The sequence below is a fragment of the Cavia porcellus genome, unplaced genomic scaffold (genome assembly GCF_034190915.1).
Source record: "Cavia porcellus strain 051 isolate PalLab524CR breed Dunkin Hartley unplaced genomic scaffold, mCavPor4.1 scaffold_1, whole genome shotgun sequence".
NCBI classification, from domain to species: Eukaryota; Metazoa; Chordata; class Mammalia; order Rodentia; family Caviidae; genus Cavia; species Cavia porcellus.
Window position 1 is genome coordinate 89,226,728 of NW_026947484.1, and position 19,356 is coordinate 89,246,083.

At 33.7% G+C, this 19,356-nt stretch overlaps 1 protein-coding gene across 11 annotated transcripts in view; it reads right to left on the bottom strand.

Moving 5' to 3' along the window:
• Window positions 1–19,356, bottom strand: part of Nfib (nuclear factor I B) — a 426,445-nt gene that overhangs the window by 43,495 nt on the left and 363,594 nt on the right. For all 11 annotated transcript variants that reach the window (XM_063251311.1, XM_063251303.1, XM_063251299.1 and 8 more), the window contains exons 5-6: window positions 18,954–19,074; window positions 16,271–16,389 (exon numbers count right to left, since the gene is read on the bottom strand). In XM_063251311.1, the coding sequence (XP_063107381.1) occupies window positions 16,271–16,389; window positions 18,954–19,074 (240 nt within the window). The remainder of the gene's footprint in view (window positions 1–16,270; window positions 16,390–18,953; window positions 19,075–19,356) is intronic.

Below are 19,356 nucleotides of genomic sequence, written 5' to 3' on the forward strand. Positions count from 1 at the left end.
GGAAGAAAATTCTAGATATCATATAATTTGCCTCTCAGTCAGTACATTTCAATGTACATCCTTAAAAAATCTTTATTATATTAAAATAAATAAAACACCAAACCTTTATCATATATTTAAATACATATAATTTGCATTTTAATTAGAAATATTATTTGAAGTGAGAAAAATACTTCATAGTGCTATTAATGTGAGAAATTAGTTATCACTTTTTTACCATTTGAAAATTTCCTAAGTTCTGCTAAAGGAATGCAATAAAATTAAATATGTGTACTCATCATGCTGGCATTTACAAAACGCATATGCTACTGAAGATAGTGTATCTCACAGTCAATAAGAAACGACAGGTGTACTTGTAGCCATAAGCTACAATTTGTGACTAACTAGCTGTCATTAACCTACTGGGAATTTCATGAGTCAAGAGATCCCTTTCCTTCTACCTTTCTCAAAATGAAAAAAATAAAGAAGGTGCTCATGAAACTACAATGCAGCTTCTGCTGAAGGAAAAAATTTGAATCAGGATTTTAAAATAGACAAAAGAAGCTTACTTCAGCTAAGTTATATCTCAAATGTCAAAAAATAACAGTTTTACTTAAAGAGTATGTGATACTAAAAAGCAGTAATACAAATATGGGGTATTTTTGTCTAGTGGAGGTTAAACCATACATATATAGATTGCTAAAGGTAGAAGAAACTTTCAGTTCATTCCTAAAAGAATAGATGCATGCAGTAATTTTCCATTCCAATTTTTACTTTAATTAACTCTTGGAAAGAACAACTTTCTGTTAACACTCATAGGTTTGCCTGTGCTTTAAAATAAATTTCAAATACAAGGAACCTATATAAATCAGTTTCTACAAACCCTTAGTATAAATAACAAAGTGTAATATATCCAATTTTAAAACAATTAAATGCATGCATAGCTTGGGAAGCAAATAGTGTCATTCTAGTTATATCATTTCTGAACAAAATCAAGGCAACTGCAACACTGTAACTATGTCAGAACGCTCATTAAACCCAGCAAAATTTATATGAATCACTTTTTGTAAAGGCCACATGAAATGAAGATGTTTTACAGATGTTCAAAAACAAGTAATTATATAGTTTTAAAATTTTCTTAGCCAAAATGATATACAGAATTTGGCTTCTTTGAATAATTAATTATCCTATGTCCATTTATTTCTCTGGTCCTCTTTTAGGCATGTACCTAATAATAATGGTATCTTCTTGTTCAGAACACATAGTATTATAGAGACCAACACAGCAGAAACAGAAAAACTTTTATTTACTGCTCAAGATGAAAAAGCGACCACAAACTATCTCTTCTTAAACAAATTATTTAGAACAATAAAAATAAAATGAGAAAGTCCACTTGCCAAACAACAGGGATTTGCTTGAGAAGCAGGTAAACAATGATAGTCTTACAATATAGGCTTCACTGCCTTTGTTTTTCCATTAAATGAATTCAAGAACCATTAATCAATAAAGAAATACTGCTATACAGTATATAAAAAGCACTTCCTAAGCACTTGGGGAGACATAAAGGTGAATCCCTTCTCAAGAAGAAAAGAAAACAATTCTCTCTACTCAGGTGGGAAATAAAAGGTTACTTCTACAGGGGAAGGAAGGATAAAGTTTTTCTAGCCATTATATTTTAACCAAGAACCAAACATTGTTTGAAGGTCTGAAGTCTAACAGACTATCAACCTAAATAATGTTAACATTTCTATTTTAATTCGCTCATGTACTATAGAGAAGTTTGAGAAACGAATATTATAGGAGAGACAGTCTCAAGTGACCTTCCTGCAAAGAAAAACAAACGTCACGCTTTCCACAATCTACTATCCTTCCAGTAGGAAAAGTAATACATAAAAAGATTATATTGAAAATAATAGAGCTGAATAACATAAATTTATAATAAACTGAATAATATATGTATAATAATTCATAAGTCGAATAATACATCAAATAAGGAAGTTGAGAGAAGCAAGACAGAAGAAGAATTAGCTGGTTTTTCTGTTGACAGAATTATGGCAGAAACTGCCAGTGGATGAATAGAAAAAACTTAAAGGCCAGTGAGAATTGGAAATTAGCAAAGAAATTTAAATTTTATCTAGAAAGGAACAACTTATAAATGAAATGACTTCAGAATAAAACAAAACTTTCCAAAAATTTGACTTTTTTTCCTGGTATCTTTCTCCAAGCCTTTTTACTCATAGCTGGTTGAATAATTTCCTCCTTGTCTTCTCCAGGCCTTCTTCATCACCACCAGTGATAAAAATGGTAATTGAATCATATCCTTCAGTCTCTTTCTCATACTAGCTTCTATACACTTCCTTGTCAATCTATTTTATTTTAACTAAGCTAATTTCCATATGGTCTCCTTGAGGGACAGGAGGAATGTGCTTCTATCTTTCTGTCATTCCTTGCCTGTGACATTCCTTTAGGCTAGAAATTTACCTTTCTTCCCAATTTTTAACCAACTGAACAAAGTTTCATCCATTGAACAAGGTTATTTTCCCCTAAAATAATCTGTCCTGGGAGCTTCTGAACCTCATTAATGATGTGTTTTTGCAGCTCATATCATTTGATAGCTTTTCCATTATGATCAGTTTTCACTTGTTCCATTGTGCATACTTTTTTTAAAAAAGTTGACTCATAGCTTGCTTCCTACAGAAGACAATTTTATCAAATAGTTAAGAAAAATGTGGAGTCTGAGAGACTGTGCTACTTGGTAGAGAATTTTTTTTTTTTTTAATCTAGGATTGAAAGAAACTTGAAGAGGAAAAGCGGTTACCATGTCCAGGCAGCTTTCTTTAGGATCTCCTGCATATGAAAGAGGCTGTGCGGGGCAACCAGTGCAGGGTGAGCAAAATGACCACAAGCCATTACATCTTAAAATGAATGTTCCATAGGCAGAAATTGCCGATAAGAGCTTAATGAAACACAAAGAAAGAAATCAAATCATTCACTGAATGCCCAATAAGGGTAAGGGACTACAGTTACACATAAGGTTTAAATGCTAAACAAGACCACTTGTTCCTGTCCTGGTAAGGTTTACCATTTTACAGAGAAAGTAGTAGGCAGGAAAGACAAAAAAAAGTCATTAAATAACTGCAATTCAATACCTACAGTCTTAGGCTATAGAAATGATTAATCGAAGAAAATTGGAGAGGCGAGATTTTAAAAGGAAAACTGATGCAATCCTTCAGTGTCTATACCCGTGTTTAGATCTGTAATTGAAAAATTAGTAGTGAGAGACATAACAACAGATGACCAAGCAAGAGAAAGTTCAAGTAAGCAACTAAAGTAAGTTCGTCCAGACTTAAAATGATTTTCAAATAAGCATTTTGCAAAATTAAGTTACATAATTTTTATTGGCTATACTGTAATTTTTGGCATATATATATATATATATATATATATATATTACCCATGAGAGTGAGCTATATCCATATATATCTCATATGTCATTCATTACACAGCATGACTTCAAAGGGATAAAGGCTTAGGCAAAGAAAGACTTAGAACAACTCATCTCCCAACAAGGTAATTTCATCTACAAAAGAAGAGAGCTGCAGTGAAACACAGCGTATGTACTCGATTCATCGGCAGCTTGCACAAATGGCACTCCAGATGTATATCTGTTCAAGTCAGCCCAAGGCAACAATTTTGATCAATTCTAATGTGATAAAATGCTGCAGGGAAAGTGTGCAGAAACGTGTTTACGTCAGCCCTTAATTAAACTGTTGTTCACTTCCAAAGAACCTTAGGAAACACTAATGAGACATGAGTTTTGGCAATTTCTTCATCAAAGCAAAGACCCTTTCCTCAGTCTGTAGCAGCTTGTCATCTAAGTTGCTCCTGGGATAAATGTCACATGGCACTCCAATCAGTTAGCCACCTGTTAGTAGAACTTCACTGAAGTCAACAAGGATCCAGGGCAAGCTCAAACAGCCACCTTAACACCTGCCTGTCTGGGACACCTGCTCCCTTTTCACAGATAGTACTGCAATATGTTAGCTTTTCCAATATGCTTGAGTAGATGAAGGTTACAAATCAGAGTTCTTCTACAGCTTACGTAGAAAATGTATCATTTTCTTTTTGGAAAATTTCTATTCTTCTCCAAAGCTGTTTTAAACTATACAAGAATACACAGGAATTCTTGAATTCCTGAAAGCTATTATTTTTAGCATATCATAACACTAAATTGAAATATATTAATAACAGTGGAAGTCCTAGAATTTAGAAAAATCTATTTTTATCTGGCTAAACAATAAATTTTCTTCCAATATTTTAATTTTGTTCAATTATTTTACATTTTCATTAAGTTATTTTCCTTGTTTACGTGCCATACTTGCAAACAAGTTTAAATGAACTCCGTAGCTACAAGTCAACATTTGCTGGCCACACTTACTTATGACTATTCAATGTGAAGGCATGTTTTATTGCTCTGTAAGGGCTTACAAAACTATAATCAATGTTCCATATGCATTCTTTGTTGCATTATCACAATGTGGAACGTTTTGCAGGATTCTCCCTTTACCACTCCCAATTTTGTTCTAAAAGAAAAACCAAAGTGCAAGGAGCAGAGTGCAGAAACTTCTGTTACCTTTGGCCATTTGATGAGACTAAGAATGATGCAGATCAGAGAAAGGAAGCATGGATGTAGGGTTTGACAAGATTTTATTACACTAATTCTCACGAAGTTGTAAGCCCCTCCTAGTTTTCTAGTTTCCTTATATTTTGAATTTTTATAGGTTTCTATAGAGTTTTAGAAGTTTACAAAAATTCTAGGTGTTAAAAATCTCTGCAAAGACCAAACTTATGGTTGGAGAGAAGCAAAGATGGCCAACACAGCCATTACTCGATGAAAACTGTCAGGCAACTTGAGCACTAAAAATGAAAAGTGAGCTTTAGCGAAACTGGATCACTTCTGCTTTCCATTAAAATGTTGAGTGGAAACTGGAAGACAATATAAAAAAGATGAACTATCTGCATAAAATAATAATGTTACTTAAAATAAATGAACTAATAAATGAGAAGCTACCAAATCAAGGGTGTGGGATATGTTCTGGAGCTGAAATCCGATAGTTTTACTTCAGGCCATAAATCAACAGCCAGTGTAGAGACAAGAAAACAGCTTGGGCCCTGTGCCCAGGGGCCAGGAAGAAAGCAGAGATGATCTGTCAACTCAGTGCTAAAAGAGACCACAGCTTCTCTTCCTCTGCATTTGCCTTGAAGTAGACAATGTTGAAGCCAACCACCAGTACCAGGGTGTTTACAATGGCACAGAGGTTATGTAAAATATCACAACCATCAAGACTGGATCGAGGCAGTGTCTTGTGTGCCTGTTACTTCTGAACCCAGCCCAAAGCTTTGCTGTGTTTATTTCTGAGTTTCTGTGTGGAGATATAGAGCCCATCCTTATTTTAACAAATTTTACCCATAGATGAAAGACTGATGGTTGTAAGGATGCTCTGGAGAAAGAAGAAAGGAGGGAGAGATCAAGTAGGTTGTACCTTTACTTGAAAGCTTCACAGATTCCCCAGGTCCTAATTCAATTTCTCCATTCCCTTCGCAGTAAAATAGAGCTAGCCAGGTGCACAGGGAGAAGAGATGTGAAGTGATCCCTGCTGGCTTAAGTGAAATACAAATGACAAAAAGAGGTGCACGGATATAGAGTCACAAGGACATAGAAATGTTTTAAATATACTACAAGGATATGCTTCAACATTGCTTACAGACCCATGTGCTGTGTTTAATTACTATTCACACGACAATGGAGTTAAGCCATTCGTGCAGGGCTACTGGGAATGTAAATCAGTAAGACTTTCTAGATTCTATAACAGTATTTACCAAAAGCCTTAAAAGTGGACATAAAGTTTAACTCAGTAACTTAATGATAAGAACATATTTATACCTTCAAAACAATTTCACTGAGCTTCTACTTGGTGACTTGGTGGCAACCCATGTGCTAAGAGTTGGGTACAGGGAAAAGAACTAGACAGGACTCAGTTTACACAAAAACTTATATGCAATGATGCTTGCTATATATTTATACAGTAAGTCCCAAAGTGACAACCATTCCAGTTGCAAACTTTCACAGGTCATTTTATAAGACACAAGTTTGTTGGATTACAAACAAATCAACTTATGAACATTCTCCAAGAATGGAATTTGCTCATAAGTCATAATGTAAAAGTTGAGAAACTACCTAAATATTCATGTGAAAAGCACACATTTAAAACTTTACTATATAGCTATTATGCAGTTACTATGAAACATTAATTGAAATACAGGTAAAATATCATTATATTATAAATGAAAGTCAAAGGAAATAATTTACAAAATAGCATATAAGGCCAATTTAGGGCCAAAATATAAGAATCAGAATATGTAGAAAATGTAGAGGAAAATACAGAAAAACAGACTAACATAATATAGTCAAATACTAATAGATGTTATCTCTATGTGATGAGATTGTAAGTAATTTTTCTTATTTACATTTTACAGTCTGTTTTGCCAAATTTCCCACAAGTAACCATTACCATAAAAAATTTAAAATGTATATTTTTGGGAATTTGCTGCTTATAGCTCCATGGGATATTATATATCACTCTCAACATTGAGTTGCCTGGGTCTGGTAACATCTCCAACATTACGCTGTGTGCAGGCAATACCTTTTGTTGCCAAGATGTAGAACTAAATGGCAATTTATTTAGCTAAAGACAAAACAATGTTTTTTCAACCTATAATACAGAAAAGAGACTATTTAAATATCTGTTTCTAAGGACTCTTTTGGATGTAAAACTTTACAATTGTGTGGCAAATGCCAATAAGTCCTTCCCACATACTCCAAGTTAACAAAAAGCTATGAATATTATGACAAGACATATGGACTTAATCCTACTACAGGAGTTTGGTGATGCTGCCAGATAGAGTATCTACACACACACACACACACAAATCCTGTATCACCCTCTAAAATAACCAGGAGAAACAGCAACAAGCTACATTAAAAAGACGTAAGACTTCTTTTTCAACTAGTTATGAATCTTTTAAAAAATTAAATCAGTTCTTTTTTAAAAGAGAGAATACAATAGTCTTTGTGCTAAATAAATTAATTCTTTAATTACTGACTTATTTAATCTAAACTACATGTGACTGTATTACTGTATTATTCAGAAATATTTCACAATGGCTGGAGATTCTCATACAGTATATTTGAACCCAAGCAGAGTCAAGTAGCATGTTACTACAAGCTTCTTTTTTTTTAACCATAAGTCTATTTAAAAAAAAAAAGTTCTTCAGGCTACCACCTACACCCAATACAAAGCTAAAGCTCAAAGTTCTTTAAAACTCACATATACTTTATAAAGATAGTTAAAAAATTATTGAATAATGAGGAACAGTGTTCAAAGAATGAATACTAAATAAACTGCTTTTAAAAACACTTCAAAATGCTTTTGTCCATTAGCAAATTCATTTTAACAGAAATAAGACAGTGTGTTGAATAATGTCAGTAAACATAATTCGAAAGGAGAGGAAAAACACCAAACGATTATGCAGAATTTGGAGTATATTTTAGTCACTTATTAAACATCAGTATACGTAGATAGCTCCATCCACCATTCCTCTGAGGAAAACCTCTTGGCTGTGGAGGCTGATTAGTGTTAAGCATCTGAGAGCCACGGACTATAAAATAAAATCAATACGTAACCTTAGCTGTAAAAGTCAGAAAGATACTGGAAGAGTTCTAATCTAACAAGATTACAGATGAGTTTTTAGAGGAGAACATTTGGGAAAAAGGCATGCATTTTGAAATATTCATGCTACAAAACCTCTCAAGGGTTCTGTTGTTACAGTTGCTGTTATTATCCACAATGGTAATAGAGTTGATTTAACTTGTATGTTATGTTAGTGGACTTCCAGGAAAGTCCTAGAAATTATCTGAAACTTATTTTAAATAAAATCATTAATTATGATTTGATGTGATGTAGCAACGTTGAAAAAATCCTGAAAACTTGAGGTTGTCAGTTTAGTAACTCAATGCAAAAATGATTACTCTGCACAGTATCTGTTTCTCTTAATGGAAAAGTCATAAAACTGACACAGATTGTGATGTTTAAGTTCAACCCAAACCTGTATTTTTCCTCCAACAAATATAAATAAAGAAAAAAAAAGCACATTCTATCAAGGAAATTACTACGATGGCATATTTATTAATCTAATGGTTTTAGAAATCACGTGAAATTGATCAGCAACAAAACCTCTACTTAGTAATGGACCAATTACATTTGTGAGATAATGTCAATGAAACAGAATATTGTCACAGGATAATGGTCTCCTATTGCTATGTCCCGAGTCATTTAGAGAAAATAAATGTTGCCGTCTGGCTGAGTTATTTATTTTCAAAGTAGGAGACACTGATCCCATAACAAGGTTCTGTTATAATGACTCAGTCGCTATCAATCATTTCTTGTACACCAGAATGATACAGGACAGAACATGTACTGTGAGAACCACTCATTCCTCAGGTATAAGACAAAACATATGGTGCCTCCAAGTACATACTAGTGTGTTATTCAATGAGGAAATTTAAAATAAACATGTAAGTGTAATTTAAGAGATGGAAACATTTCTGGATATTCAAAAAGACCCATATTAAGGATAGTCTAAAAATTCAAGGACAGGTTGAGTATCTCTTATTCTGAGTAACTCTCATCCAAAATTCTTGGAACCAGAAGTGTTTCAGACTTTGGAATACTTTCATATACATAATAAGACATATTTCAGAGGAGAGCCAGGTCTAAACATGAAGTTCGTTTATATCATACACACATCACCCTGAAGGTAGTTTTATACAATATTTTTTAGTATGTATATATTTAGACTTCAACCAAAAACATGAGATCAGGTGCAAAATTTCCACTGTGGCATCAGGCTGGTTCTCAAGAAGTTTCACATTTTTAAATTGGGAATTATTGAAGATTTTCAGACTCTGATTCCATTTGATTTAAAATCTAAAATGTTGGGACGCAAAGGAACCTTAGTATATAAATTTTGTTATTTTACAAATGGAAAACTCAGTTTAATAAACTGTAGAGTTTTTAACAGGATTTTGATGTAAAATGTATGTTACCTTAGCACATGATAATAAGTACTCAACAGCTGGTAGCCCCAAAAGGCAGCAGGATTTTGAGGGTTTTTAAATTTATATATACTTGCTGAATGTAACTTTTAAATTTATGTAGCTTCTTCAATAAGTAACACAGAAAAAGTAGGAGGGTAGGTAGTATAGAATATGCCGAACTGAGGACCATACTTCAAGCTAGACTCAGACAAAACAATTGAGGTATCGTGGGGAATGTAAACTTAGACTTTATTTTAGGCACTGTTAAGGAGTTATCATATTAGTAAAATTTCAAATGTGCATAAAGTGCGTCAGAAATTCTTTAAAATGTGTATAAGCAAATAGCATGATTATTTAAAAACATTTTTTTACAAGTGAGAGATAATCCAAAAAGATTGTCAAAATACTGTTAAAAATCAAAGCTGGGGGATGGCACATGACACACTATATGTATCTTTCAATTATTAATATTGTTCACAGGAAAAAAAAAACTTTAAAAATTGTGCTTAACCAAGTTCCTGCCTGGTAATTAACTGTTAGTTCATGAGTTCAATCCCTGGTACAAAAAAAAAACAACCACAAAATTGTGCCTAACTATTCACTTTCAACTGGATTTTCAGTATATTTGTCCATCAACCATCAAAATAATTTATATTTCCAAGTTTTATCAGTTCTCCAAAATATTTACTTCTGGCACTAATATTTAGATATATCTCACAATTCTATTTGGGCAATTGTTTTAGAATTCAGAAAATTAATAAATTTGCTTCAATTCTTCCATTCTAATTCTACAAGGTCTAACAGAATTTGCTATGAAGCCCTCCAAGTAAACTGTCTGCCAAGACTTGTGAAGTGGTGGTAAAAATTGTCCTAGTCCACTGTCCCTGCGGAAATAAGCTTACATACCGTTCTCTAGAAAGAGTAACAATAATAGAAAGAGGAAAAATCATTAGCTTTTCAAAAGAAGGCTCTACTATTAATTACCCATATGCTCTGGAAAAGAAAGCCTCTCTGATCCTCAGACTTCTTAGCTATAAAATAAGGAACTTAAACTACTTCTTACTAAGACTTCTAGTAATCCGTGATCTATGCCTGAAGTAATTTATTACATCAGACATTGATAGCCTAATAGCTCACAATATACTAACTTTAAAAACCACTCCACATAAGTTTATATATGAAATTAATGCATAAAGGTATTTGAAATAAAACTTTTCCTTGTGCCTAGGAACTTTGCACAGCATACTGTGACACCATCTCCCAGGGGTTCCCCATATTGTTATTTTAATCTATGTTCCATCAATCTGGAGATCCAATATTAACTAGAAAGTTGTTATTATTTCAGGCAAATTATCTATTGTTCTTTTTCCACAAAATGCTTTATTTTCAAATCATTAAGACTGCAGAGCACAGAAATATGAGTACGATTTTTTCATATTAATCAGTACTGGCCCTTCAAACATGTACGGAAGTTTGCCCCACCCAAAATGCTATTTTTATTATAACACACGATAAGAAGCAGATATTTGCTAATTAACAGATAAAATGAAAGATACTGATGGAAGTCTTGACCAACAGTTTTCTATTTTCTTGTTTTGAAGATACACATGTAATTATTTTTTAACCTCAGTGGTATAGCTGAAGAAAATAATATAAATCCTTGGGACTTTGCTTTCCAGTATCATGCTGGTACATGTAGATTTATTATAGCTCCTGACTTCTGATGTTTTCATGATAAGAAGCTTAACAGAGAAATGTACAACTGTGTCCATATGTAAAATTCAAATCAACTGTTCTCCACATTTATCGAAGATACTCGTATCTCTTTTTTTGGTATTTTCTTTTACTGATCCAAAAATTTGGTATTTGAACATCTGCTATTTAACCTTTGTGATACCAACTCAAGGAATGTGAGCAATTGTCAGTGCTGGATCTTGTTCCCCAAGGAGCTGAAAGGTTCTTCCAGTCAGGGTACACAGCTGCCTGCCCTCCAGGACAATTACTCAGTCATAGGTGGGAGCTGCTCAGTCACTTAGCTGCCACAGCTTCCAGAGAAACCTTCAGATTATATCATTTGTCAGAATCCTGTTTCCCAAAGTGTGAACGTAGGACTGATGCTCCTACATGGATTCTTTGATACAAATAAAAGGTTCCAAAGTCACAAACTTAATAAACACTTCTGTTCGGTCAACAGCTATTCCTGAATATTTTCACAGCACACAGTTATATATTAATTAACATCCTACTCATTCATAAATGAAGTTGAAATTTTTTTTAGAATATTCAAAACTTAGTTTGCCACTCTTATTATCTAGCATTATCCACTAACAATCCTTAAATTCACAGTAAGAAATGTTGCTCTCTGATTGTGGCTGTATCACAATGCTACTACACTGTTATTTATTTCCTGGTTGAGCACAAAATACTAAACTGGTATTTTTACTCTCCAGCTCCCAGCATTTTAGGTGGGTGGGGCTTTTCCTTATTTGATATGTAATGCTTTATCCTTACAGAATTCGATAAAGCATGTTTAAAACTGTTTTACTAAGAAGAGTATTTGCAAATTTATCATAATAAATCTCTAGAATTTACATATACATTCAAACTTCAGAAAGGCTTTAGATTCATTTATATAAAAGAACTGTTAATCTTTAAGTTAGTGCTTTAATTTTCTAGTACTTAATAGTTGTTGGAACATAGTGTCTAAAATTGATTCCAGTCCAGTTTAGCTTTCAAAGGTACTTCTAAAATTGTACTTAAATCAATATAAGTAATGCCAATCTTTCCTAATATGCCAAATTATTGATTTTGTGTAAAGATTTACCTGATAGTGCATAAAATGTAGGTTAGTTGTAAAGCATGAAGACAGTCTCATTTCAATCTGATTTACATTATTTAATTTCCATAAAAAATTACTTCTCTATTCAACAGATCAAGGTCTGAAAAATTAATCCTATTTGTATGTCTAATGCTTATACAATTCCTGGCATATACAAAACATTTGATAAATGTTAGTTGAGCCAAATTATTTCAAATTCTAAATGTGTAAAAATCAATAAAGTTTCATTGACTGAAAGTCTTTTTTGAATTTACACTTTATCTAAGATTGCAAGTTTTAAAAACCCACCAAATTGAGAAGCCATTAAATTTTTCATGGAGAAATCCCCAACTGTGTATTACAAATATATTTACCATATCATATCTCTCTTACTAAATGTCCATTAAGTAATGTTCTGGGATTTTATATGAAGACTTTGATGAATCAATGACTATTAGGATGGCAGTGGCAAAGTGACCTTGATAAATGATTGTCTCAGATGCTCAACCAATAAATTCCTGGGCATTAGAATACAACAGGATTTATGAAAGTAACTTGAATTAGGAAAAAAAGCATGATTTGTCTCATTTTCTCTCTTAGAAATTGCACAGATTTGCTCTTTTTTTTTAGAATAGTGAAACATCTAGGACACAGCTAAGACTCTGAATTGACTCAAGGAGAAGAAATTTAAGGTAGACAAGAAGACAAAATGGAATTTTTTGTGTTTTAGTGTTGAGATAAAAGAAAATTTCAACTTGCACCTTGTTAAATTAACCTGGTGCCATCATGAAAATTTTAAATGATGGGAAATTTTTAAGTAGGATACTTTTTAATTGGGGTACTTTGAATATAGTTCAGTAAGAAAGCAGTTGGCTAACATGCACAAACTGCTGGGTTCAATTCCCAGCACCAAAACCAATCTAGAGATAGAAGCAGAAAAAAGTTAAAAGACAGTGGATTCACAGAAGAGACTGGCCAAGGAGATAAACTTTAGAATTTAGGAAAGGGATGTGACAGTTGTGCAAAAACCCTTTGTTAGCAATACAGTATGACTGTCTTCTCCCTGTCCTTTTCTGTGTATAAAAGAATATTTACTAAAAATATAACTATTATACAACATAGATACTGACTGACTTAATTTCTATCATCACTCATCAGTGACACTGAGGCAAATTATATTGTCCCCTATCAAATGTTTAACATTATTAAATACTATTTAGATTTAAAATATTCATTTCTACACTTTGCAAAAGTACAAGTCTTTTAAAATCAGGAAATTGTAACTTCTTTGTGTTTTGAAAAGGCAAACATATAATTTTGTTTCTAATATGCTAAAATAAAAATACTTTAAGTTATTAAAAACTACGTGAACATATGTCAATACATACTGTTAATAGTAAAATAGGTATAATAATTTGATCAGATTATATTCTTTATTTTTGCCTTCTTGTAATAAATCTCAATGATTGATGTTGGTGATTAAGATTACAAAGAAAGCAGAATTGTTGCCCATAATTTTATTATTTTTAATTCTTGCACAGTATTTCAAGTCAGTTTTGCTGTGGGTCATGGCAAGAATAAATTTTAATGCAAAGTTAACACTAAGCAAGTAAGGTATACACGAAGGTAATAATGGTTGATTTCAAGTATTTCTGCCAACCATAAAGATAAGCATGTTGCAATTAATCTGTAAGTAGTTACTGAGTATCAATTAGTGCAGGGCTTTATAGGAGGAAGATGTGTACAACACACTGAGGCCCTTACAATATCAGAGTGTTGCTCAAAATTGTTTTATACAATTCCCTTTATGACATAAAAGTATTTGTAAAGAACATTTGGGCAAGAAAAACTGTGGAGCATTATATTTTGCAATTTTACAAAAGCAATCTTCTTAAAACAAAAGGATGGCACTAGGCTGAGACAATTTATAAAGATAGCATGGTTCTGCTACCATTTTTTTCATTGTAGTTGAAGTCTTGTTCCCACAATGGCTTATTGTGCATATTACAGTCTTCAGGGTCTTCAAAATTAAAGTGACAGAAATTTTAACTTGAGAATGGAACATGCTTCCTTACTTCTAATATAATATGCCTTTACACATTTTTCTAATAATTCTAGTCATTTTGACAATAGAAAAATCACCAAGACAATGCAATGATTTTACAAAGAGAAAGAATGACAGTTTCCCGTCTACTTTTCAAAAATGTTTTATAATATGATTTGAGATTGGCTTTATTGAATAGGCTAAAAGGGGAATCAATCTGTACAAAATGACACTCTCTATAATAAAGAACACCTACACTTCTGAACAATGCACCCATTCCCACACAGTCATGATGTGATTATCATTACCATGAGAATCTTTTTCCAGAATAATTTTCTTACAGGGAAAATATAGCTTTGTTTAAAGTAAACTGACAATGTCAGTAAAACAAGCAATAAAATATAAAAGGTTAAGGGTTTTGTTTTTATTCACACTTGTACAACTCTAGAAAAGTCTCTATTATTTCTCTCCTTCACTCATGAACCTGGAGTTCTTCCTATGAGGGTTCATTTATCCAACAAATTATTGTGTCCCTACTGTGCCCCGCAAGTTGGTGGTGTTAGGTGCTGATTTCACTGGTAGCCAAAGCACTGGTAGGACTGTCCATTGACAGTATAGACAGATTCTGACAATTAGTCCCACAAATAAATATATAATTGCATGTCATAATGAGGAACAATCCTGAGTTCCAAAAGGCAAAAACAGCACAAACTAACTTAGGTTGGAATTCCTTAGTGTAAGCTGGGTCCTGAAGGATGACAATTCGCCAGATGACGAGTTAAGAGAACATCCCAGATGGTATGGTTTAAAGAAAGATCCTGCAGAATGCATTCCCAAATCCAAACAAAGCAGTGGATGCAGGTGGAAACACAGCACAGAGCAGACGGTCACCTGCCCCTGCCGAGGGGGGAGCAGCAGGCAAAGGTCAGGCCTGCCGGACAGGTGAGGGGATTCTGACTGTCTGCCTAGAGTAGTGGGAAGCTACTGAGGGATGTGAAGAAGAGGAGTGATCCAGTGGTATCTGCATTTAGAAAGATGGTGCTTTTCTACTGAAGAATTGACTGGGAGAGGTTCTCAGTACCAAAATTCTCCAGCTGATTTTCAATCTTCCAGGGAATGACTTCATCCTGTGCTACCCTTTCCCTTCACATCCAGTGCCCAGCCACACGGTAGGTGCACACGCCCTTCTCAGACTTGCTTGTCCACCTCAGCATGTGGCTGCGCCTTTGTCTATCCCCACCTTGGTCCCCATTTCCACTCTCTAACCCCTGACTGGCTTATGGTTTAAAAAGTACAATGTGCTAAAAGGAAGTCCAGCTGACTCAAAGGCTGCCTCAGCTATGAAGGCTTTTTGCTGTATCTCAAATCCTATGTCACTCAATGTAAAAGTGCTGAGCAACAACAAAAAGAAGAGTCCTGACGAGGAACTCATTTTGGCCTTAAATGCTGAGACCCAGAATTATTTGTCTGTTGCAATCACTCAACATACAGATCCCAACCCCAATCTGCACATATACGCTCAAGTCTGGGGCTAAACACCACTGCTGAAGACCATTTTTCTTTTATATTTTGAAATGCATAAGTTAAAAGACCATTTCAAATACATTTTTATGGTACCAGTATAAAATCTGATTTCTACACATATTGACAAATACAGCAATCAGCTGCTTTTTCTATTTCTATGATTAACGATTTACCTCCAGTTGTAGGGAAGAATCTGGGTAGCCCCATTTAAGAAAAAGACCTAAATCAGATCCCAGAAAGCTAAACAATACCTATTTCTTAACTTACATTTTAGCCTGAAGTGGCTCTGAAACTTGAGGGATTTAGATACTCCTTAGGGTCTACCTGCTTCCAAAAGAACCTGAGGCTTCTTTTAAGAATTTTCAGTGCCTAGCATATGAAAAGTGCTTAAAGCTAGACTCTTCCCTAAGATTCTCTGCAGAGAGGAAAAACTGGCTGTATCTGAATCAGAACTCATGATTCTATCAGTCTCGCCACTTCTATGGACAGACCATAATCAGTTACATACTTAAAGGACGATTCTCAAAGATCACTTCGAAAGAGTCTAATAAAATATGTAAAAAAAATAGGATTTTTATGACTTTGGTAATATTTGACAGGTATATTACCTTAAAAATTTTACTAAAATCATTTCATGAAGAAAATATAACCCGTATTAGTTCCTCTATGCTAGTTTTGATGAATGGAACTCATAAAATGAGTCCGCATTCTACCCTGAAGCCTCTGAAGGCATCCTCTTCTTACCCACCTTGATCTCTTTCATGCCATGTTCGACTTCCAGCAGCTGGTGAATTTGGAGAGGGGTAAAAGTCTCCTGTAGGACTTGGTTCCATATTTTCGTCTATGGATATAGTTTTGGGTCTTTTGCTGTTAAAATATGACAATTATGTACAGATACATATTAATAGAATTTCTAAGATATGTAGCATTTAAAAGTAAATGACTTGAGATTCTTAGTGTGGAAATTTCCATAAACATCAGTAAACAAATAATCTTTAAAAGTGGGTGAATATCTAAGACATCAACAAGAATAACACACATTTTTATTTTGTGTACCATATATTATATTATCATATACCTGTACCCACAATTACAATGTTCATTGTATTTACATTTTCAACTTTATCCAGAGAAATTTCATTTGCAGTAAACTCAGTATGGGCTGTCTGTTAACATTAAAATTGTGTGGACTGCACTTGAGTTTTATTATGATTGCCAATAATGTTCATTTGCATAGCATTTGCCATGACAAAGTAATTTTTTCATTTTGATTCAGAGATGAAATAATGGAAGAGAGTAGAATAAGAGCTTTGAAAGTCTCAAATTTCGAGTAAGCCATATATTAATTCTTAATAGTAAGTTACTTGACCTTTCTAACCTCAGTTTAATCATCTGTAAAATGGAAATAATAAAAACACACTTCAAAAGGGGATGATTAAAGAGATTAAATGAGTTATTAGGTGTAAAACTCTTGGTTAAGTGGCTGGCATTTAGGAGATACTTATTAATATTAATTACTAGTGTTAACCTACAACTAATAACAATAATAAATGTTATAGTACTGTATAGTTATAATAAATGTATAGTTACTGATAAAAAACTATTTCATGCATTCTTCTGTACCTTTTCCTAAAAAGGTAAGGTTTAAGATTCTTTATTCTTAAGGTAAATCATGAAAATATTAGCAAATTTGAACTACATGGTATACTTTTAGAATGATATTTTCTAATGAAGAAAACATGATTCTTACTAATTAGTAAAAGAAGTAAATATGTAGAGCAAAGATTAAAGAGTATGATATGGACAATATTGCTTGATATACTGTTTGTATAGCTTCTCTCTAATAGCCCATTAATTATGATTATGAAAATGAATTATTCTTAGCCTAAAAATGTATTTGTATATTTACTAGTAAGAACTAAAAAGCATGAACAATATTGTTTAGATCTAAAACGTCCCCCTCAGAGTCTCATGTGTTGGAAAGTGCTTGGATTAAGGCAGCCTGTACATGCACCTGTGGATTCATCTATTGATGAGTTCAGGAAATGAATGTGCTATGCGGAAGTGAAGATTTGTTGGAGGTGGGCCACTGGAAGCGCATTCTGGAAGAGTGTATTCCTGGTCCCAGCTCACTTGCTCGCTGTCTGTCTCTGGCTCTCTCTCTCTCTGTCTCTCTCTCGCTCTCTTGTTCTCTGGTTCCTGCCTGCCACGATGTAAGCATGCTTTCTCATCCAGACCTTTCCACCATGCTTTTTCTCTTTTGGAGCAAACAACCACCCACCAGACCCAATAAAATTGTGAGCCTAAATAAATCTTTCCTTATTTAAGTGTCTAGGACTATGAAAATGAATTATTTCTCAAAATATTCATCTTTGTAGCAGATAAAAACTAAAAAACATACTTTTTGCATTAACTTTGTGCAATGTTTATAAATGTAATGTCACAGGATTTCAGAAGTCAAGTGTACAAACTACCCTCCTTTTTTAATAAATGAGGGGATAAATCTGGAGGAATTCAGTGAACTACATAGAGCAAGTAAATAGAAGCAGTGAGACACAAAGGCTCCTTCTGCCACATGACATCCCCAAACCTTTCAGGCCTGTGTGTGTCTTAATCTATTTGTAAACACATGCATTAATATTTGGGGGCATTCTATAACTCCCAAGACATACTACCACAAAAGGTGGTAATTTCCATCCATGCTAAACCATTGTAAGATTGAATATTTCTTTTACTTTCTTGTTAAGCAGCCAACGTTAGAATTAAAAATTTTTAAACTTTTATTGTTATTTGATTCTTCCATCTGAGAGCCAGTAGAACTATCTGTGAGTCAGTAGAATGGAAAAGAACTTATTTTCAAGAGATTAATAGAGATGTTTTTAAACCTTGTTTATTCGGAAGGACACAGTATTTGACACCAAGTGACCATGAGGAAAGATCTACGCTGACAACATACTGACCCAGCAGACAAAATAAAAAAACGTTATTTACAATTTAAATTTACAGAAACTACTTTTAAGGCCTTACATGCCAGAGATAATTTTAGAAAATAAAGTAAATTGTCTTGATACACAATCAACTGTATGAAAAAAGTTTGTTCATAAATGACATAAAGTTGACCTTAATTTGTAAACATACATGCATAATACAATACCTAATTCAAATGTAATTGCTTTCATTATTGGCATACCTATTTTCATAGTTACTTTCATCTTACCAAAAAAAAGTTTTAAGTCGTTTGAGCAATAATTACATCTAATTTGCAAATATCAAAATAATATATACCAGAAAAGATGAAGCGTACAGACTATCAGCAGAAACTTGATTTCCCCTTCCTCTTTATCAGACTGCCTCCCTGTCAAACTGCAGGTATACTGATCTACTTATCTAAATACAGGAGGGGAAGCGGAGTAGCTCCCTCCTTCATTTACCTGCTTGGGGGAGAAGACAGTGACCTCTGAAGATTAACCCCGGAGTTCATGTCATGGTAGTATGGTTGGCTCGGGATTTCTCCAATAGGAAAATTGACTCCAGTTCCCTGGGTTATGGGTGCTGAGGAATAAAATGAAGAGAACATTGAGACTGACATTTACACTTTGGTCTCTATTCAGATGTAAGTATTCAGTATTTTCCATGTCCCCGGACAAAGAAGAGAACGCTCTTTCTCTCAAGCATCTACTGTCCATCTTAAATCTGTGGGTAGACTTAAAAATTTGGGAGGCTTAAGGTATTCAGACTCTGATCACTCATTAACACTTACCTCAACCCCACTCCCCTTCACTCACTTTGTATATTACTGTCACTTTGTATATTACTGTCACTACATCTGTCCCT